Genomic DNA, 22840 nt, shown 5'->3' with positions numbered 1-22840 from the left:
ATGGTACAGCCACTTTGGAAGACACTCTGACAGTTTCCTACAAAATTAAACATACTCTTACCATATGACCCAGTAACTGCATTCCTTTGTACTTACGCAAATAAATTGAAAACTTGGGTCCACACAAAATTCTGCACGTGGATGTTTATAGCAGTTTTATTCATAATTACACAAACTTGATGCAACCAAGATATCCTTCTGTAGATAAATGAATAAATAAACTTGGTACATCCAGACAACAGAATATTATTCCATGCTAAAAGGAAATGAGCTGTCAAGCCATGAAAAGACTTGGAGGAACCATAAATGCATATTACTAGGTGAAAGAAGTCAATCTTAAAAGGCTATATATTGTATGATTCCAACTATATGATTCTGGAAAAGGCACAACTATAGAAACAGAGAGATCAGCGGTAGCCAGGGGTTAGAGTGAAGACAGGGTGAATATTTAATGCAATTAAACTACTATGTGTGTGTGGCAGTGACTATACAACGTTATACATTTTTTAAAACCCACAGAATGTACAACATGAAGAGTGAACCCTGAAGTAAACTATGGACTCTGTGTGATAGTGATGTGTTCATGTAGGTTCATCAATTGTAATGAATGTACTCTGGTGGGGGATGTTGGTGACATATGTGTGAGATTAAGGAGTATACAGAAACTTTCTATACTTTCTACTCAATTTTGCCAAGAATCTAAAACTTCTCTAGAAAATAAAATTATTTTTTAAAACAGCAATGGCTTTACAATTATTTTTAAAAATAAGATAATAAGAGGTTTAAAATTTCTTATCAGAATGGCCATCATCAAGAAGTCTACAAATAATAAATGCTAGAGAGGGTGTGGAGAAAAGGGAACCCTTCTGCACTGTTGATGGGAATGTAAATTGGTGCAGCCACTATGGAGAACTAAAAATAGAGTCACCAGATGATCCAGCAATCCCACTCCTAGGCATATATCCAGAAAAGACAAAAGCTAATTTGAAAAGCTACATGCACCCCACTGTGCATAGCAGCACTATTTACAATAGCCAGGACATGAAAGCAACCTAAGTGTCCATGGACAGTGAATGGATAAAGATGTGGTACATATATACAATGGAATACTACTGGGCCATTAAAAAGAATGAAATAATGCCATTTGCAGAAACTTGGATAGACCTAGAGATTATCACACTAAGTGAAATAAGTCAGAGAAATACAAATATTATGACATCACTTAAATGTGGAATCTAAAAAACAGTACAAATGAATTATTTACAAAACAGAAACAGACCCACAGACACAGAAAACAAACTTATGGTTACCTAAGTGAAAGGATAGGGAAGGATAAATTAGGAGCATGGAATTAACAGATACACATTACCATACATAAATTAGATAATCAACAAGGATTTACTGTATAGCACAGAGAACTATATTCAATATCTTTAAATACAGCATAATGGAAAAGATTTTTTAAAAGAGGTTATATGTACAACCAAATCACTTTGCTGTACATGTGAAACATTTTTTTAAAGAGGTTATATGTATAACCAAATCACTTTGCTATACATCTGAAACTAACCAAGTATGGTAAATCAACTATATTTCAATTAAAAAAAATTTTTTAAAGAAAGAAAATTTCCTAAAACTTAGAGACATGTTTGTTTGAAAGAGCCCACTATGTCTGGCATCACAGATGAAAATAGAGCCACATCAAGGAACATCATTGTGAAATTTGGAGCATGGGAACCAAGAAATTTTCCTACAAATTTCTAGAAGGAGAGTTAGAAAAGATCTGGATTCAAAATGTTATTGGACTTCTGAACAGCAATATTGGAAGCTAAGAGACAATAGCACAGGTATTCAAAATTCTAAAGGAAAATTACTTCTTTTCTGAAATTCTGTGTTTTTTTGGATGTGTTCCTCCCAAGAAAGAGGAAGACCAGGGAAACAAGGAGTAGGAGAGCCACAAAGGAGACAGGAGAAGGGAATTCCCACGGCAGATGGCAGTGTCCATGTCAGAGCAGGTCAGCAGGCTCTAGGGGAGACTTTCTTGGGAAGATGAAATTGTGAGAATAACTGATTTACCCAAATCTTTTGAAAGGAGATTTATGTAAGTGGCTGAGAATTTAGGATTAAACCACTGAGAGGGACATTATGCAAACTAAGCAGATGGACAAATAAGACTATTATTATTAGAAAAAAAAAGTTTTTGAGAGAAAATTAACCTTAATTATAGGCTTTAGCAGAGAATATATTAGCATAATTATGCAAACAATAAAACTTTTGACCAATTTCCAAATTATGATCTATGTATACTGGTAGAATGAGGAAAAAAAGGAATGATGCAATGGAAGGAGGATGGCAAGGAGAAATAATTAAATATTCATTGTAAACCACAGATAATGCCTGCATCTGAAAACCAAGAAATCTAGAAACATGGAGATAAATACCAAAAGAAATAGTTAAGGTCATAGTTCCTCTGGAGGCCAATGGGGAGGCAGGGAATTGTTTGTCAGAACTGAAGGCTCTGAGATTTTTATCCCACTTGCATGCTAACCAGTCAGCTTGCCATGGTTTCATGGAGGCTGGCAGAAGACACAGGACTCCCAAATCAGAGACAAAAAACAGTTTATTGGACGAAGCACGAGTATGAGAGTATTAGCTCTTTTTTTTTTTAAGATTTTTTTTTTTTAATATGGACTATGTTTAAAGTCTTTATTGAATTTGTTGCAACGTTGCTTCTGGTTTATATTCTGGTTTTTTGGCCACAAGGCATGTGCACCCCCTGCACTGGAAGGCAGTCTTAACCGCTGGACCACCAGGGACGTTCCTAGAGTATTATCTTTTTCAGATTCCCTGAATCCCAGTTCTCACAGAGTAATGTCAAGAGAGCCATATGGTACCTGTACACACAGTGAGTTGCATTACAAGATAAGAAGTCTGAGCTTGGACAACCTGAATTGCTAATAATGGATATTTAAGTCTGCCTGCTTTTTGCTTCAGAGGAAGATGCTATCTCTTCCAAGGTTGTTAGCTATGCAAACACTTCTAAAAAGACTGCAGGGAACAAAGGAGGGCAGTCAGCATGCCTCACTCACCAGACATGCAGACCAATGGGGAAATTCTCAAAAGTGCTATTTTTCACAATAAACCTCCTGAAATTGATTTTAAAAATGACATGCACGTATAACTTTCATAAAAAAGAAAATCTATTAAGTTAGGAATTTTACATTATTAAAATTCCTTGCCTAAGCCTTATTCCAACTGACTGGGTTATCTCTTCTTTCAAACGCAGAACCAAAATTGGGAGGAAAAGTTGTTAAAGGAAGTTTTTCAAAACTTCACGCAGGGCAGGCTGGTCCCAGTGAAGGGCGTCCTAAACCGTCCGTGGCCAGAGCCGGGCAGTGAGGCTCCTGAGGCTGCCCTTCCCTGGCCACGGATCTGGGCTGGCTCCTACACGCCCTGAGAGCCGGGTTCTGCTCCTGTAAGAGCCGGACCGGCGGTCCAACGCAGTGGCTGGTGGAGAGCTGCAAGCCACGTGTGTCAAGTGCCCGGAGCAGCACTTCTGTAGTTGTGCTTATTTCAACGATTCGGGACGTGAACCGAGCCCCGCTGAAAACAAAACAGCATCACGGTCCGACTGAGTAGCCAGCAGGGGCTCGCCGGGGGCTGAGGGCCCACTCAGGAGGGGCGGGCAGCTCGGTTGTGTCCCCGCAAGATCCCCGCCCTGGGGACATAGGCGCCGTCCCCTAGCTGGTGCGCACAGGCACCCTGACCCAGTCTGGCGCTCAGTCCGCTTGCTCCCACCCTTGCCACTCTCTTGTCGGGCCTCCAACACGCGCGGACGAGGACCAGGGGCAGGAGTGGGTGCTTCGCGACTCTGCGGAGAAGCGAGTCTGCACTCCTACCCCTCCCTCCCTCACCAGCGGACGCCTGCAGCCAGAGGGAACCCAAGCTGCGCGGATCCCGTTTATCAGCCCCATCTCCCATTACATAAGGCGGCGCCTATCTCCGGGGCATCGCTGCGACCGCGGGCCTTCTCCCACGCGCGGGGGCGCCCCTGCCCACCGCTCCCCGCTTGGTTGTGCTGTTCGTAGCGGGGAGGGGGCATTCCACTCATCCTGGCACAGGCCATGGTGGTTCCCCACTCCTTCCCCCAACACAGAGACCCCCCACTCCCCCAGGAGATGCTACTGACCCTGTTCTGCAGAGGAAGAAACTGAGGGCCCACAAGCACTCCAGGCACCCGCGAGCCACAAAAGGCAGGGCCTGGCTTCCAGGCCTTCGTGTCTCAGTTACGCTAGGAAGCCTGGGGCTGGGAGAGAAGAGGGGGTGACAACCATGTTACCAGTGAGAGGAGAGGGTGGGCGAGGCTGGGCTTTCTCTTCTGAGCAGGAGCGACAGCCCCAGTGTCCCTTAGAGGACCCTGTGGGCAGGTTGAGCCCCGCTGGCACAGGACGGAGAGGCAGCCAGAGCAGACAGAGAGGGGGCCTGGTGGGGGAGGCACTGGCTCAGGGGAGGAAGTGGGTGAAGGAGCAAGCTTGACATCAGCACCCGATAGGCAAATACTGGGGCCCAGGCTGCATGAGTTTCTGAAGGACTTCTAGAGAAATGAGGGGAGAACAGGGAAATGGCTACCCTTCCAGTGTCCCTTCAGGGGGTGGGCTGCCCACAGGGGACCCCAGAGTGGGGGCAGGCCCAGGAGTCACCCTCCACAGCCTTCAGTCTGCCAGGGAAACTTGACGACTCAGAGAGCACAGGTTGGTCTCACAGATACTGGTGTAGAGAGGGGGTCGCCCCAGGTCTCAATGGCACTGGGGACAGTTACTCTCCAACAGGTCCTCTCCAGGGCGAAGGCTGGGTCCACCTCTTGCCAGCGCTGCCCTCTGAAGGTTTCCCAGCAAGATGAACCCACACTGAAGGCTGGGTGTGGCACCCAGTGTCCAGGCTGCACATACTGAGAGGTATCAGCAAAACAACCTTCCAAAGGAAAGCTCCCGCAAGGGTCTTTCAGTGGAGACCTGGGAATCTGAAATTCCACAGTCCTTCCCACACTGGGGCAACAGGGAATCAGATGGGTTAAAAGAAATGAACATCACTCTTCTTTTATCCTGTTTGAATTCTGTATCCAGAGCAAGCATTGTTTTGGTAATGTAATAGAACTGTTTAATGAAAAAATAATTCCCCCAGATTCCCACATCTGATAGACTGTGATCAGAGCACTGTCTCTCCAGCACTTCTGGTGACCCAAAGAGATCTGCGGACAGGAGCTGGGTGGGCACTCATTAAAAGTGCTGGAGTTCCAGCTGGCATAGTTGACATCGGGCTGCCCTCAGGGTCCTCTCGTTCACCCCTGCAGTAAGTTCACCCAGATCTCGAACCTGCCGTAGACCCTTCTCAGTCACAAGTCCACAAGAAATCAAATTCTTTCCTTTATGTGACACTGGATTTTCCACAAAGTAAAATTAAGATGAGTAAAGATGTGGTTTGTAGATAGTGCCCGACAAAGCGGAGACCAGGGTGTGAGGCGTCACCACTTGGGCCTATAAAAGCTGCCACAAGAGGCTAAGGCCACAAGACACTCAGCTTAGGCCAGCCTATGTGTCTGCTTCTCAATTCTTCCTGTGCTGTTCTAGGCTCCATGGCGCTCTTATTGACTGCGGTCATTGTTCTTACCTGCTTTGGTGGCCTCGCCTCCCCGGGCCCTGTGCCTCACCCTACAGCCCTCAAGGAGCTCATTGAAGAGCTGGTTAATATCACCCACAACCAGAAGGTGAGTGCCTGTGGGCCAGGGTCCCAACTCTGAGGGGGCAGGGGTGGGGGGCTCTCAAGGAAGAAGCCCTGAGAACTGCAGGTGAGTCTGACCTTGAGGGAGAGGAACCAGGCTGGGGGTGAGGTGCAGCAATATGGATGGACCCATCAAGGAATATGGCAGAGACCCCAGGGACCACTTGCTCCCCTGGCCTGGCCCTGCCTGCCACGGTCAGCTCCTGCTCAGTGGTTTTGGAACAGAGGAAAGAAGAGAAGAGCTGGCACCCTCCTAGAACTATTTGGCATTTGCCAACTAGATCTGAACACCATGATGGGGCCATTATTCACAGCATCTTAGTTAAGCCCATTCATGTGGAAGAATGCATTAGTGGGGTCAGCTCCTCTCCCCAGTGGTGACGGCCCACACTTTCTGAGCACTAATAATGTGCCAGGCCCATTTCTGGGGCTTTACGTCTTATGACATTGCTGCCAACCACCTCAAGAGACACATATGATACCCCATTTTACTAAGCATCAGTGAGGTTAAATGACGAAAGTCAGATTCAAGCCAGTACTGGTTGACACCAGAGTGCCCATGCTCTGAACTGTAGCATCCCCAGTTCAGAAGGCAGGTCGTTTCCAGACCAGATTCCCATCACCTCCCATCAGGTTGGCCGGGCACCTCTGCGCTCACCCTCCCCAGCCCTGGGCCTTCCCTGCAGGCCCCCGCCAGTGTCACCTGCCCCCCGCCATGGCTATGGCAAGCTTCAGGCAAGGCTTGTCCCTCACTGGTGTGTCACTCAGCATTTCTCAGTTCTGAGCCCTTGGACAGGGGTCTCCCACACTGCGCAGAGCGGGCAATGAAGCTCGGGAACACTGAAGGGCCCAGGTCTGCCCCTGCTGTCCTGGGAATGCTTGTGGGGCCTGATCGCTGTGGAGGCCTGGCCTGGGACCCTGCCAGCACTCAGCTTGCTGTCTTTGCTCCCTCAGGTGCCGCTGTGCAATGGCAGCATGGTGTGGAGCCTCAACCTGACGAACAGCATGGTGAGGACCCCCAACACCGCGGGGACGCGGCCAGGGCTGCAGCCCTCTGAGGTCATTTCTGAGCCTCGCTCACACGACTGGGGTGTTCCAAGCAAGCTGCAAGAGCCACTCTCTGCCCCCTCATAATCTGGGCTCCCCCACCAGCCAGACCTGTCTCCACCAGGCCGCTCAGTTCCCCTCCTCCTACAGACTCACTGAACTCAGCCTGACTCACTGGTGTTTTCCCCCACCCCCCACAGTACTGCGCAGCCCTGGACTCCCTGATCAGCATCTCCAACTGCAGCGTCATCCAAAGGACCAAGAGGATGCTGAGTGCGCTCTGTTCTTACCAGCCCTCAGCTAAGGTAAGGCCCCACCGTCCTTTGACATGGCACCCACTTCTGCCAGCCCTGGGCTCACCCTGGGAGCCCCAGAGGAACCTGGCTGAGCATCTGAGGCATGTGTCCACAAAGGGGTGGGCCCACTGTGGAAGCAGGGACATGGCTTTGGGATTTCCAAGACATGGGCTTGAGGGCTCCCAACTCCTACCTGAGCTTCATTCAGTTCCACGTCTGTAAAATGTGGGTGATAACAGTATCCACCTCATGGGGGCTTTTGTGGAGAATGAACCAGTCGGTGAGTGGAAAGCCCCTGATGGATGCTGATCATCCTCACTCTGGCGTCCCACCAACATGCTGGCCTCTTTGCCTTGCAGCAGGTTTCCAGTGAGTACGTCCGAGACACCAAAATTGAAGTGGCCCAGTTTTTAAAGGACCTGCTCAAACATTCAAGGATCGCTTTTCGCAACGGAAAATTCAACTGAAATATGAAAAGCTAGCATTATTATCTGCAGAGGCAGATCCTGACCATCTAAGTTGCAGATTTATTTTTCTTTCAGATGTCAGAAATTCCTTGGGGAGACTAAAGGAGGGTTAGGGAGGGGGGATAAGATGTCCTTAGCTTAGACTTGAGCCTGCACTGCCGGCCTTGAGCCTAGCCAACTTCAGCTGCCCTGTACCTTGATATCCGGGGCTCCGCCCTGCAGGCCTCCTCCATCCAGGACTCCGAGCTCGGTGGACAAGGGTGGACCTTGCCCCACATGACCTCTCCCTCCTCAGAACAAACTGTAGTGTTTGTTAGACACCTGGTGGAGGAGTCACCTGCTTTACACAGGGGCAACTGAGGCAGAGAGCAGCCCAGGCACGTTCCTTCTTGGCCTTATTTATTATTGTGTGTTATTTAAACAAGTGTTTTTGTCTGTACTGGGGTTAGGAGGGACTGTTACTGCCAGAACTTGGAGCCTTGGGGCTCCAGCACTAAAGCAGTGGGCATTAGGAATCCCTGGCAGTAAGTACTGTATGCAAACTTCTGCTACCTCACTAGGGTCCTGGGGCCAAGGCAGAGGACAGGAGAGAGGGCCAGAGTAGCCACTCTTGTCTGACAGCCAGCAGTGGGCCCTCAGCCAAGTAATTTATTATTTTTCCTTGTATTTAAAGTTAAGTATTAAAATATGTTATCAAAGAGTTAATAATATATAGAAGTCTAGAACACTGCATATGGTATGTGTGGACTGAGTGGGGGGGTCACTGAATAAACTGTTTCATTGATTTTGTCAAGCTAAAAGCTAAAATAAAGATGGTGACAAGAGATCTGATGGTGTTTGCTTTTAATTTTGGCCTTTTGGGGATACTGGCCTGTGTTCTTAAAACTCTGAGGAGCTCTCTGGGAAGCAGGCCAGCTGGAGGAGGGGGCCTAGAATAAGAGTGGAGGGGGTAGTGAGGGGCGAGACCTAGGCTGAAAGGAAACAAGCAGACCCCTTGGGGAGAAGAGCCCTGGCCAGGAGGAAGTTCCCCCATCACCACCCACAGGGAGGCAGAGGAAGCATGGGCCAGGGTGTCGGGGTTCAAAGAGGATGTCTGGAGCAGGCAGAGACCTCGGAAGTGGTCTCATGACCACAGCTCTTGATGGGTGGCCAGCCTCTGTCTGGCACCACCCACTCGCCTTCTGGTATCACCCTATGATGTTCAGGGAAGAGGAGGTGGCTTACCAAAGGTCCCACAGCTGGTCAGGAGCAATGCCAGGGTGTGAACCCCAAACTCACTCCAACTCCATAGCTCACATGTTTAACTACCCTGCCTTCCTCTGTTCAAATGCCATCTGGCCTGAATCCACGACCTTTATAATATTTTCACCAGCCTGTCTGGGCACCTCCCCTGATGGGTAGTTCACTACTTACTTTCTAGGGACAGCCCATTCAATTCTGGACACCTCTTGTGGTATGCACACTCACCATCTCTGTGAACAAAGAGTACCACTGACTTGTGGTCCCTGGTCTGTGTAGTGACCGAGGTGGAGAGCCAAGGTCGCAGGGCCTAGGTCAGACTGCTCCCCTCAGCAGGTCTTTTTGCTTCTCCTTCAGTCAAGGCCAGCACATGGAGGGCAGGAAGCAGCCAGTCACAGCAAGCCACAGCTAATGGGCATACCCATCAGCAATGGTTTACACTGTGCATCTTTGAAAGCACAAGATGCTTCTTGCCATAGGTGGTGGGTCATCAGAGACCAGTCTCAGATGCTGAGTGGTCAGCATCTGAGGGTTTCCCACACCACACAGGAGGGCCCGGCTGCGGGGATGCAGGCACACTTCCTGGGGGGCCCAGAACCCTGGGGGAACATATACAGTGATGTTCACAAGTCAGTGGAGACAGTCACTCAGGAGCAGTGAGAGTTTATGCCGTGCGTGATTCAGGCAACAGAGACCATGGCAGGACCTGTCCAGGGTGCAGATGACCACAGTGCACGGCTCCGGGGACCACTCACAAATAGAATGAACCCCTCATTTGCACCTAGACAGAGGTGAGGGAGGAAGCCACAGTCAACTGTGCAGGGACCTGGGGATGCCCAGCCCAGAGAGGGAAGACCTGGGAGTAGGCGCGGGAGCTGAGTGTCCCATGGGCTGTCCAAGGTGGGAACTGACAGTCTCTGCACCCAAGAGGTCTCAGAACCTGTCAAGTGCCACCGCATTTGCTGAGGACTGCCTGAGGCCCGCACCTCCCCAGCCTGGGACAGTGATGACCAAGACACCACACGTACTCAAAGCTTAGCAGCAGAAAGAAAGAAGTCTTTAAACAATGGGGTGCAAACCTTGGAGTTGCAAAGAGTCGGACACAACTTAGCAACTGAACAACAAAACAATGGTATCTGGAGAAGGGTGCTCTACCCTGGGAGGGGGAAAGCTCGAATGTCAGGGTGGGAGCAGAAGTGAGATCTCTGCCATCCTCCTTCATCCAGAAATTTGAAGATTTATAGTCAAAAGAGTATTATTTATGGAAGATTGATCTTTTTAATGCCACACATTTATTTAAAAGTCAAAAGTTTAAAAAAGACTAAACATATTGGCAAGGACATGGAAGAACTGGAAGCCCCAAACTCTTCTGGTAGGAATACGAAAGGAAAGACCCATTTTACACCACAGTATGCGCTGATGTGCTCAGTCACAGCTGACTCTTTGAGACCCCATGGACTGTAACCCGCTAGGCTCTCTGTCCATGGAATTTTCCAGGCAAGAACACTGGAGCAGGTTGCAACTTCCTTCTCTAGGGTGATTTTTTTTTTTTTTTCTTTTTTAACACAATACTTAGTGATCCATTCTCTGGTGGCATCACTTCTGACCCACATCCTCCCTGCTCAAGCAGGGCATTGGTCTGTCCAAAACGAAGATGAAAAGACTTCCAGTGAAAATTCCACGTGAATTTCTTGAGAACAAAGGCTGGAACAGAGGCTGACCTAGGGGAGGACCCCTTAGGGTTTCCCACACCACACAGGAGGGCCCGGCTGCGGTCCCGACAGGGCTGCCTGGACCTCACCACTAGGGGTCCACAGCGCGCCACATCCTCAACAGCAGCTCCCTGCCTGCACCTCCTCCGAGACTGTCCGCAGAGGGGCCTGTGGTCTCCAGGGGTATGCGGTGAGCCGGAGGGGGCCGGGGGCTTCCAGAGATGACAGACCTCACAGAACCACAGAATCAAGTCTCTGCTGCTGGCAACAGGAAGGTGGGCCAGTCAGGAATGAGATAAGGAAGAAAGAGGAAAAAAAAGGTATGTGTCAGCTCTTGTGGCTGGGAGCATCGGCACCTGGGGACTGACCCGCTGGGTACTTGCTGGAAGTTTTCTCTAACCACATGGCCTCACAGCTTTCATGCACAAGGTAAACCCCAAGCAGGGCCCAGAGAGAAGGGGCATCAGAAGAGACAGAATCCTTGGTGAGTGGGAGGGAGATGCAGTGGTGGGGCCCAGGGTGGGGAGCCCCTTGGCACCCCAGGAACCCCAGGCCTGGGAGGTTTCACTAGAAGAGGGGCTGGGGCTCAAGTGAGAAGTGAGACACACACTCGGGTTTCCAGTGAACTTGGTGCCAAACACCTCTGTTTGCTGCTCAGATGAGGTGTCAGAAAACATTCCGAGTCACCTCGGGGGTTTCTCTGAGGCTGGCCGTCTGAACTGCTCAGGACCCAGGAGGATAAGGGCCTGCATCTTGTTTCCTTGTGACCAAGAGGCTTGAAGGCTGGGGTTTATCAAATCCATCAGCTTATCACTTTTTCATTATGATCAATGGGGAAGTGCCCTCTGGTCATGATCTGAATTTGCTGGTCAGTTTGAACAAACTCAAAACCCACTCCTCCCCTGAGCTGACTCCGTTCTAAGAAGACCCGGACAAGTACAGGCTGACTGTGTCCAAACAGGGCGGCCTGGCCTGGCATACACAGGCCAGGGAGCCAGCCTTTCCAGAGGTCCAAGCTGGTGTCAGAACTGCTGGCTGTATCATCCCTCCCACACATGCTGCCCACTCCTACTCTGAAAAATAAAAGTCATAAAGCCTCATTATCTTCACTCATTTCTCGGCTCCACCCAAAGGCAACAGAGCACAGGGTTTGCAACAAACTTTCCCAGATCAACTGATTTCTCGGCAGCAAGGGAGGGCCCCATGACGAAGCCATTTGAAATCCCAGAAGCAATTTTCTACTTACGACCTCACTTTCTGTTGCGTTCTCTCCCTTCCCCTCCTGAGTGTCTTCTCTTGTGGAAAGTGATTCTCTCAAAGCATCGTTCAGAAACGCCCCCAGCCCGTGTTGCCTGGGCAAATGCTGCTGTGTGGTCACCAGTGACGCAGACGCCAAAATTAAATATAGTAACTCTCGTCAGCTCTGCTCTCTGCATCACTTGGACCAACGTGGGGGCCCTAGGGTTCTTCCTGAAACCTACGAGGGTGGAAAGGCCTGAGCTGGCTGTAGCAAACCCTGTAGAGCCGAGCTGATGGCCGCTGGTGGGCCAGAGGGCCCTGGGCCAGAAGGGGTTATGGTACTAGAAAAGCAGTTTCTCATTCATTGCCTTTTCTTTCTTCTAATTTGTCTTCCCACATTTTCTATGAACAATGAGCATATGTTCATTTCCCACTGGGGGACAAAGACGAATATAATTAGAAAAATAAAGCAACAGAACATGGAATTGATGCCACGTCCATGAAGGAGCTGATCAAATCTGGGGCTGGGAAGGGCCAGCAGTGCACACGAGAGGCAGAGCCCAGGACCCCTCAGCTCAGGGCGGACTGCTCCCTGGGGTTGGCTGACTCAGGAGAGGAGGGGGCCTTCTGTAGGGGCCAAGACGTAGGAGGTCCTACACTATTCCCCACAGAGGCTGGACCTTCTTGAACCAATCAAATCCTATACTGCCAAACATAGAGAAGATGTCCTATTCTTGGGAATCTTCACCTAGCCCAACCTGCCTGGAGCTGGGGCCAAGGGGATCAGAGCAGGAAGAGAGAGGAAAGGGTAGGTTGCCAGCCCAGCTCTGAGACTGAGGTGCCCTGGGGGCAGATGGACAGCTCCTGCAGACTCCTCAGCCGGCTTCCCTCTCTTTCAGGAGAAGGGACTGCTTTAGCATCTGCTTGGCAAAGACCAAGTCCACAGCCTGCCTCCCTCCTTTCCTTGTCCCCTTGTCAGGGGTCCTCCCTGGGTCTACACCCAGAACCCCATTCCCCTTACCTTCTCCAAGGGTTCAGGGCAATGACTTCAGCATCCAAACAGCCCTGGTTTCAAGTCCCAGCTGTGCCCTTGACTTCCCCTGTTGTGACTTAGGCAGAGTCTCAGCTGCCCTTCTGTGAAATGGAGCTCCATTCATTCAAGGACCTCCTGAGGCCTTTATTAGGTGCTACACACTTTTCTAGGAGCTGGGGACTCATGGTGGAAAAAACAAGGTTACTTCTACTGGGGGGACAGGATGCACAAACAAGGGAACACAGGACGTGCAGGGGACAGTGAGTGTTGTGGGGGCAAAAGAGCAGTTAGGGGGCAAGCAGGGGCTGCCATGTGGTGAGGGGAGGTCAGAGTCAGATGTATACTGATATATACTTATTTGTATACATCATTTACATCAACATTACATATGATACACAGTAATTATAAATACATGTATATTGTATAGTACATAAATGTATATATTAAATATATATTTAACTTTTCTATCCATATAAAATTTAAAAATCTTTTACTATAGAAAATTTTCAAAAATGTACAAAAGTAACTCTCAGATATCCAATGTCCAACTTCAACTCTTAGCAACTCATGCGCTTCTCTGGTGGTCCAGTGGTTAAGAATCCGCCTTGCGACACAGGGGACACCAGTTGGATCCCTGGTCTGGGAGGACCCCGCGTGCGGTGGAGCAACCAAGCCTGCGCACCAGAACTCTAGAGCCCTCTAGCGCTCTCCAGAGCCACAACTACTGAGCCCACACACTGCACTCACCGAAGCCCGCGTGCCTAGAGCCTGTGCTCCGCAACAAGGGAAGCCACCACAGAGTAGCCCACGCATCTCAACCAAGAGTTGCCCCCACCTTCTGCAACGAGAGAAAGGCAGCACGCAGCAACAAAGACCCACGACAGCCAAAAAATTAAATAAATAAACCTTAGAAAAAAAAGTTATCACCTCATCCATCTCTGCACTAGCTGTCCCACTTCTGAGCCAGCACATCATTCAATTCTGACTGCAGTCTGAAGGCAGAGACTTTGGTGGCAAACTGGGTGTAGGGCACAGCAGGTTTGCACCAGGGTATGAGCATCCTGGTGGCGGTAAAGAATCTGCCTGCAATGTGGGAGACCCAGGTTCCATCCCTGGGTTGGGAAGATCCCCTGAAGAAGGGAATGGCCTGGAGAATTCCATGGAGAGAGGAGCCCTGCAGGTTCCAGTCCATAGGGTTACACAGAATCGGAGATGACTGAGCAACTCACACACATGCATATCGGCATGCATACACACACACACAAGCACCCGGAAGAATGGAATTGACGTTTACAAAGGAAGCCTGTGCTCAAGTGTGCCCCACTTAAAAAAACAACTATTGATCATGTGTTGTTCCCCATCCCTTGCAGCTAATACCCCAACATAGCTTGCCTTCCAGAATGTATCCATGCCGCTGTTTCCATTTCATGAGCCCACATGCTCCAGAAGCCATCTCTGTGATGTCACTGATTATCTCCATCACTAAATCCAGCAGAAGCCCTTCTGCCCTATCTCATCTGACCCTGAGGAACACTTGACACTGCTGACCTCTCACTTGTCCTCCAAGGCTCTCACGCCTGGGTTCCCTCTAGGGCTCTGGGCTGCCTACCTTTTCTTCCTTCCCTCCCTCCAGTGTCACTGAAGTGCCACAGTCATTTCTCGTCCCCCTCTCCCCTTTCTGCCCACCCCCAGGCAGGACTGTTCCCTTGGCATCCCCTCACTCTCTGTCTACCATGCAGCCCCTCCTCAGCTCAGAGCTGCAGACCCAGCAGCAGGGGCCTCAGTCCATAGCCGCCTCCCATCCTTCTTCCCTCCCTCAATGGCCATCTCTGCAAACAGTGGTTCCCCAAGCTGGAATCCTGGGGTCCTCTTCCTCTTCCCCATGTTCAGCCAATTCTAAGTGCCATTAATAGTAATAATGATGATGATAACAATGATAAAGGTTAAAATGCTAGCTGGCATCTATGGGTTTCCCACATGGAAGGCACACCAAACACTTTATTACCTCAGATAATCTTTCCAGTTTGACAGAGAAGCCTGGACAGGGTCACCCTTTCCCAAGGTCACCCAGAGAATAAGTGACAGAGCTGAGACTTGGGTCCCACTGAGTCTAGAATATTCTATTGCTGCTGAGTAAACCCCAGACCCACAGCACTCACTGTCTCACCCTCCATGCCAGCTCCCTCCCTCACAGGATTGCAGTGCTCTAACTGGCTCCCTCCTCCCCACGACCCACTGGCTCTCCTGGTTCCTCAGGGAGCCCCCACCCTCCGTAGGCCTCTCACCGCTACCCCTGCCCTAGCGCCCTCCCCACCCTCCAGTCCCCTATATATTCCAGTCTCTACTAAGCATCACCCCCTTGGAGGAGTATCACCTGTCTCCATGAAGAAGCCCATAGGAGGTGGAAGGGCTCTTGTGGGTGTTGTCTGGCACAACTGACAGAAGAGGAGCAGGGCTTGGGGTGGGACGAGCCACAGAGATGGTGGGAGAGGCAGAATCACCAGCCAGGGTCCAGAGAGACTGGGCTGCTCTGCTCACCCTCCACGCCTTTCCCCTGAATGTTCACAACAACAGCTCTCAGATGCCCCTGAAGTTAGTGAGAGTCTGGGTGTAACTGCTCTCCTAGAGGGGAGGTGGGGGGCGGGTGTGTGCAGACACCATTTTCCATTCCCTTGGACTAGGGGTAGGGAGGCAAGCTTCCCCCTGGAGGAGTTTGTAGATGCTAGGAGGCAGTAGCCCTAGGATCCCCGGATGGCAGCCTGAGGACATTCTTGGGCTCCAGGCCTGTAATGGCAGCCTCACGGGTAGCAGTCCTCCGAGGGCCATCTCTTTAGAGTTCTGAACCCAGCCTGGAGCCTTCCCTCTAACCTCCCAACATTTTTATAATACCTACTTTCCTGCATGCAAAGCTTTCTGCATAAGGTGCCACTGCAGTATTTGTTTCCTGTAATGAATCCAGATAAATAATCATAAGGGCCACAGTGGAGCAGCTAAGAGTGACTCTCCAAACAGGAATGGAGCTTCAAAGAAGGAGATGCATCCAAGAGGGACATGGGTGGGGAAGTGGCCACTGGAAAAACCTCCACTGGTGCTGTTCGGACTCAAGTTTGCCTAACAAGTAAAAGTACCACAGTCGTCCAGATGACCAAAGATATGGTTAACGTTAACTAACAGCACTCTCTAGGCGCCGGGCACTAATCTGACTCACTACTTCAAAAACATTAACTTCTTTATTCCTCAGAACAACCTCAGAGACAAGCTCCACTATGATCCCCACCAGACAGAGGAGGCTGAGGGGCATGTCTAAGCCCACAGAGCAAGCAAGCAGAGCGCCCAGGACCAGCAGGATGGGAGCTGGCCCACTGGGTGATCTGGGGGCCTTCAGAACAGCCGCCCTTCATGGAGTTGCTTTCGGGTGGCCTCGGCCTGCAGGGGCTTGAAGCAGGGCTTTGGCTCCCCGCCAGAGGCTGAGGCCAGGTCACAGGGTAAGAGCTCCGAATCCTAGGCACTAAACCAGGTTACTGACAAGGCCCTGGCCATCCGACTTTGCAGAGAGACTTTGTCTTTCCCACAAAGACACAAAGTAGTGAAACGAGTCAGGTACTTATTAGGAGGAGACAGAGCACAGAACACAGGTGGGCTCAGAGACAGCATCGCCAAGTCGTGCCCTTGAGGCAGTTTGAATTACTTTTATGGGGCATTTCTTCCAGGCTTCCTTTGGCCAATTATTTTGATTTGCCTGGGTCACAGTCCATATTTGGCATATCTCAGGATCCTCCTGTGAGTGCGTATGCATCTCTTAGCCAAGATGGATTTGACCAAAGAGCCCTATGAGTAGCCTGAGCATCACTCCCCTTTTGACCTCCAAGGAGCCTTTCTGCCCATGTGTGGTGTGGGAGTCTCCTGACTCCGAGAGTAATAAATATGTGGCCTGGGCAGGACCCAGCCTCCTCTTTCAACTGTCCTGCTATTCTCATTGAGGCATTTCAGTCCACAGGAGATGAACATCCTATCATTTTTCCACAGAAGGGGGGCCCATCTACCTCCTGCCTCAGGGTCATGGTATTGCCTACTGCCAACAGCTCTCTTAAGGGTCAGGGCAGCGCCTAAAATAACCACTAAATTAACCCCTTTCAAAATGACATACAGATGACCATTCCTTACTCTGGATATGCTAACCCAGAAACCAAGGCTCATCTTAAATACATTATAAACCTAGGCCAGGTCCAGAAGGCTATATAAGAATATGGCAGAAGGGTAATAAAGCCCTTTTCAGATGACAGTCCCAGTTACCCTGCTGTAAAACCTGGAGACTGGGCACTTTTAAAGACCTGGAAAAATGAGTCCCCAGGTGACCAGCGACTCCCAAAATGGAAGGGTCTTTACCAAGTCCTGCTGAGCACCCCTACGGTAGTCAAACTCCAGGGGGTGACCAACCGGGTTCATCCATCCAGGATCAAACCTATCTCCATTGATATGTTACAGGAACCTCAAGGCCCACATTCCAGCCATCCCTATGAATCCACCCCTCCCTCCAAGTCTCTACAGGATCCAGAGGACCCAGAAGAGCCTGAAAGTTCCAGGCAGATGAGTGGGCCACCACAAGACTTGAAGCTGCTATTCAAAAAGGATAAAAAATACTTCTGTTACCCTAGGCTAAGTACCCATAGCTACTATCTGACTGACTGACCCTGACTGGTGGTACTGTGAAACTACTAACTGCCTTAGCATCTCTATGCCTATTTCCCTTAACCTGTAGGATGGACACACAACTCTCAACTCCCCAGTGCATGAACTCATGCTTCCTCCACTTGGTTGACTGCTGGACTTGTTTACCCCGAGTTAAGTTCATCATGGGCCATGGCAACCTGTCTATCCCGTGACGAATTTTAGCCAAGTTCCTGATGGAAATTGGTTCTACCAGAGACCCAAGGCTCGGAGCAGTAATGTACAGGATTAGAACTGTTCATTTTCCTACTAAAGAAAATTCTAATGCCTCTTCCCTAATCCTCCCCTTAGCAACAGAAGGAGAACATGAACTCAAACTGGGAGGATGAATTGGCATTAAAGCACCCCAGCACTTTATAAAGGATCCTCCTAAGTCAGAATTCCAGCTACCTATGTGAGCTCAAATTCTAACTTGCTACCTGAAGAAAGGAAGAAGGATCCACCTTACAGGAACAGGTATTGGGATGGACGTGGATGGAATACATTGAGTATATGATTGGAAAACACTCCCATAACAATAGAACTGGATGTTGCTCCGTCGCTAAGTCATGTCCAGCTGCTTGCAACCCCATGGACTGCAGCGTGCCAGGCTTCCCTGTCCTTCATTATATCCCAGAGTTTGCTTGAATTCATGTCCGTTGATTCAGTGATGCCATCCAACCATCTCATTCTCTGTTGCTCCCTTCTCTTGCCCTCAATCTTTCCCAGTATCAGGGTCTTTTCCAATGAGTTGGCTAGGTCCAGTTAGATGGCTAGGTCTTAAATTCTTAAGCCTGTTAGTCTGCTGTGCCCTGCCAGCAAACATATGCCAAATAGATAAGAAACCATGGACCTGTCTACACAATTGTCTACACAATAACTCCATGTCCACACAGTGTATGCTGGGAGCCTTGATTACTCCTTTCTCAATCCACTCCTTAAATGAATCCAAGCACTGGGAAAGTTCATTAAACTGTTTACTCAACTAACTCGAGATTTACCTGTTGGTATCCCTGATGGACATGCCTATCTCTGTGGGTACACCTCATTACCATGGTGGGGAGCAGACGCCCACCAACATGTTCTTCAAAACTTATCTCTTACTGCCACAACTAGTTCTCTTACTAGTTTACAGAAGTCTCTAGATTCGCTGGTCAAGGTGGCACCTGACAACCGTCTGGCCCTGGATTATCTGTTGACAGAATGAGGAGGAGTATGTGCAGTTGTCAACACTTCTTGTTGCACATACGTTAACACTCCTTCCCAGGTAGAGATCAACATGGAAAAAAATTGACAGCAAGCTACCTGGCTTCAACAGACAATTCACCACCAATCCACCCAATCAATATGGGTGGGGAAATTGAAAATGGTTTCTCTAACTTGTTTTCCTGGATCCCACAAGGTATTAAAAACTTTCTAAGAGGAGGTTTCCATTCTCTTATAACCCCCCTTTTCTCAGGCATCTGCAACCAAGACCTTTCAATCCAAGAATGAGGTCTGGGACCAATAGGTTCAGATCTTCCATTACAGAAATAGAGAAAGATGCTAAAGTTTAAAACCTGAAAATAACAAAGATATGCTGACCTTGTACAACCAGATTCCCACCCGTGCTTGAGCCTCTGATTATAAGTCTTTTACTGATCTTAATCCCTTGCTTCTCTAATCTAACTATTCAGAGGCAGGAAGATGGGCACCCCCCCTCACCTGGGTACACTGATAGTAGATTCATCCCCCATGGACCAAAACTCCAAGATGAGAATAGCAGGACAACTGAGAGAAGAGGCTGGGCCCTTCCAAAAACACTTTTCTCACTCGAAGTCAAGAGACCTCTCCAACTACACACCAGCAGAAAGCCTCCTTGGAGATCAGAAGAGGAGTGATGCTCACTGATGCCAAGCTACCCACAGGCCTCTTTGGATAACTGATGTGTGTGCACAGGTGGGAGGATCCTGAGATATGCCAAATACGGACTCTTAACCAGACAAATCAAAATGATTGGCCAAAGAAAACCTGAAAGAAATGCCCCATAAAAGTAATTCAAACCGTCTCTGACAGGGATTGGACAGTTACACAGGTAGCTGTAGAAGTCCCAGTAGGGGACTGTAGATAGAGGGAAACCTAAGAAACTTTGGGAGACCACTGTAAGTTAATGATCTATTGGAATGTCGTTGAATGAAGCAGGCTTGCTGAACTGTAAAGCCTGCTTATAAACAAAAGTATGAGCTATGCCCCAGGTCATTAAGTGAAAGAAGAAAAGTCACATCCCACCATGAAGCAGGCTTAACTATAAAGACTGCTTATAAATAAAAGCATGAGATATGCCTCAGGCCATTAAGTGAAAGAAAAATGTCACCATCTCTTTACTGATTCAAATAAATGCTATGAAAATCCTAGTTTGATCTCATAGGGTCAGATACTCTCCTGCCTGATATGGAGGAGAAGCTAGCAATTTAAGCCTCACGTCTACTCAAAGAAGATGATCTTTTCCCTTCTCCCACTTTCCTCTGACTATAAAATTTACTCCTGGATTGGGAAGATCCCCTGGAGGAAAAAAATGGCAACTCACTCCAGTATTCTTTCCTGAAAAATCCCATGAACAGAAAAGCCTGGCAAGCTACAGTCCAAAGGGTTGCAAAGAGTTGGACAGGACTGAGGATTAAGCACGCACATAAAATTGTAGCTCACTAAATCCTCAGGGCATAGCTCCCTTGCCTGCCCCATTGCATCTCTTACAAGCATCCTATATTAATAAATGTACTTCTTGCCTATCACTTTGCCTCTAGTTAAATTCTTCATGCACTAAGACACAAAGAACCTGAGCTTCATTAAATCCAGAAACCAGATGTGTGACCTTCATTGGAAGATTGTGGGTTGTGGCCAGGTTTGAGTCTCAGTCATGTGGATTCAAGTCCCAAACTGGGTTTTGGCTGGGTTTGAGTTCCAGCACATGGGTTCAAGTACCAATCTGAGGTAAATTATTTCACCACAAGGGCAAGACTCAGCGACTCTCTCTCTGAGTCCGCTGTGTGTCTATCTGCACATACTAGACTTCTTTTCCTCCTAATAAGGACTTAATACTTGTTTCACTTCTTTCCATCTTTGTGAGAATTCTTTTTCTGAAAAGTCAAATGGTCAGGGCCTGGTCACTGACCACTGGTCTAGCGGCTAGGATTTGGCATTTTCACTGCTAAGACTGGACCTCAATCTGGTGGGAAATCGAAGCCTGGCTTCAAGCTGCTGCAAGCCGATGCCACCTGAGATCATATTTAGTGCCGAAACCTAGGAATTCAGGAAGTCAAGGTAACCTGCAGGCTTCGCCCAGTTCTGGCTTGAGGCAACTAACTTTCACTCTTGCTTTCTTTCTCTCGATCTCGACTTTGTTTTCTTTTTGAGGCCTGCAAGGCATAACCTCTGTCCACTCACAGCATTATGGCTCCCCCCAACACTGGGGGAGGCAGACAAATCCCCCAGCCTGTGCAGATTCAAATGCTGTCCTTTGGAACATGACACTTCAGTGGTGCCCCACCTGCCTCGCCATCCTGCCCCACAGCTCCCGCAGGCTGGGAAAGGTTCCTTTGTCTCACATGGCTAGGTGCTGGCTGCTGTCCCTGACATGCAGGTCCCCACCTTCCCAGCTTCTGAACACCCGGTCACATGCATGGTTCCACCCTGCAGGCAGGGTGACCATTTTTAACTGCTACTCTTTGAGGGGAACTTCTGGTCACTCCTGATAGGTTGGAGAGTTTATCCTTTTTTCTCTGGCCTCATCCAACCACTGAAACAGCAAAAAAGAAGCTGTATTCTGCTTCTGGGCTATGGATACCAAATTATATTCCTTTTCTGACTCACATCTTTAACCCCAGAACCCCAAGCCCAAGGTGTGGCCCTCAGCAAAGGTTAAAAAAACAAACAACTGTTCAATATGTAGACAGCTTTTCTATTGCCTCCCACACATGCTGGGATTCTGGTGAACTCTCCTCCTCTCCAGCTCTGCCTCAAACCTCAAGGCTTTAGAGGTGTGCTCTACACCCCTTGAACCTTTTCTTAAAAAAGAACTAGGCACCATTTTACTCCAAATGATAGCTAATCTGGATTTGAAGTCTCTATCTATCCTAGAAGGAAGTCTGCCCTTCTCATTAACTCCCCCTATTGGTGTAGCAAAAAATAAACATACCCTAGCAAAAAACATAAATAATCAAATTTTAAAATGTCTAAAACTTGCATAGACACTTTTCCAAAGAAGGTATATGAATGACCAACAAGTTCAGGAAAAGGTATTCAACAACACTGATCATCAGGGAAATGCAAATCAAAACCACAATAAGATAATACCTCACATCTATTAGAATAGCATCAACAAGACGAGAACATTGGCAAGGATGTGGAGAAAAGGGAACCCTCATGCACTGTTGGTAGGAACACAAACTGGCAAAGCCATTACGAAAAACAGTTATACAGGTTCCTCAAAGAATTAAAAGATAAGAACTACCACATAATCCAGCAATTTCACTTCTGGAAATGTATCCAAAGGAAACAAAATCATTAACTCAAAAAGATACCTGCATTCCCATATTCAAAGCAGCATTATTTACAACAGCCAAGGTATGGAAACATCCTGTGTTCATCACGGACAAATGAATTTTAAAAGTTGCAGTACATATACCATGGAATATTATTCACCCATAAAAAGGAAATCCTGCCATATATGATAACAGAGATAGACACTGAAGTGAAAACTCAAATGCTGTATAATCTCACTTATATATGAATCTAAAAAAAAAAACAAAACTCATAGAAAAAGGGATCAGATTTTTAGTTACCATAGGTGGGGGAAGGTGGGGTGGGGAACTGGATGAAGCCAATCAAAAAGTAAAAACTAGGGACTTCCCTGGTGGTCCAGTGGCTAAGACTCCAAGTTCCCATGCAAGGGGCTGGGTTCTATTCCTGGTCAGGGAACTAGATCCCACATGCCAAAACTAATACCCAGAGAAGCCCAAAGAAAGAAAGAAAGAAAAACAAAAAAATTTTTTTAAAAGGTACAAACTTACAGCTGTAAATAAGAACTGGGGGGTATAACATAAAACATGATGACTATAGTTAATACTCTAGTATGGAATATTTGAAAGTTGTTGAGAGTATAAATCCTAAGAGTTCTCATCATGAGGGAAAATATTTTTTCTTTTTTTATATCTATATGAGAGAACTCATGTTAACTAAACTTACTGTAATCATTTCACAATGCTGCTTCTGCTGCTGCTAAGTCACTTCAGTCGTGTCCGAGACTGTGCGACCCAATTGACGGCAGCCCACCAGGCTCCTCCA

The 22840-nt window shown here is 48.4% G+C and overlaps 1 protein-coding gene and 1 long non-coding RNA gene across 3 annotated transcripts; one reads left to right on the top strand and one right to left on the bottom strand.

Moving 5' to 3' along the window:
- The first annotated feature begins 5569 nt into the window (after positions 1 to 5569).
- Positions 5570 to 8408, top strand: IL13 (interleukin 13). Of its 2 annotated transcripts, none has more exons than XM_043912141.1 (4): positions 5570 to 5764; positions 6733 to 6786; positions 7026 to 7130; positions 7481 to 8408. In XM_043912141.1, exons 1-4 carry the CDS (start codon positions 5591 to 5593, stop codon positions 7586 to 7588), a joined length of 441 nt encoding a protein of 146 aa, XP_043768076.1. In that variant the 5' UTR covers positions 5570 to 5590; the 3' UTR covers positions 7589 to 8408. The 2 variants fall into 2 exon arrangements, with proteins under 2 accessions (XP_043768076.1, XP_043768077.1); XM_043912142.1 differs by having other exon boundaries at positions 5630 to 5764; positions 7484 to 7625.
- Positions 8409 to 10100: 1692 nt separating this feature from the next.
- Positions 10101 to 11906, bottom strand: LOC122700925. Its single transcript, XR_006342877.1, has 2 exons — positions 11786 to 11906; positions 10101 to 10800 (listed from the first exon to the last, which is right to left on the bottom strand). It is a non-coding gene; the product is annotated as an uncharacterized LOC122700925 (long non-coding RNA).
- Positions 11907 to 22840: the final 10934 nt, after the last annotated feature.

The sequence above is a fragment of the Cervus elaphus genome, chromosome 9, assembly GCF_910594005.1.
Source record: "Cervus elaphus chromosome 9, mCerEla1.1, whole genome shotgun sequence".
Lineage (NCBI taxonomy): Eukaryota > Metazoa > Chordata > Mammalia > Artiodactyla > Cervidae > Cervus > Cervus elaphus.
Note: the sequence above shows the minus strand (reverse complement) of the source record. Positions and strands in the feature narration are given on the sequence as shown.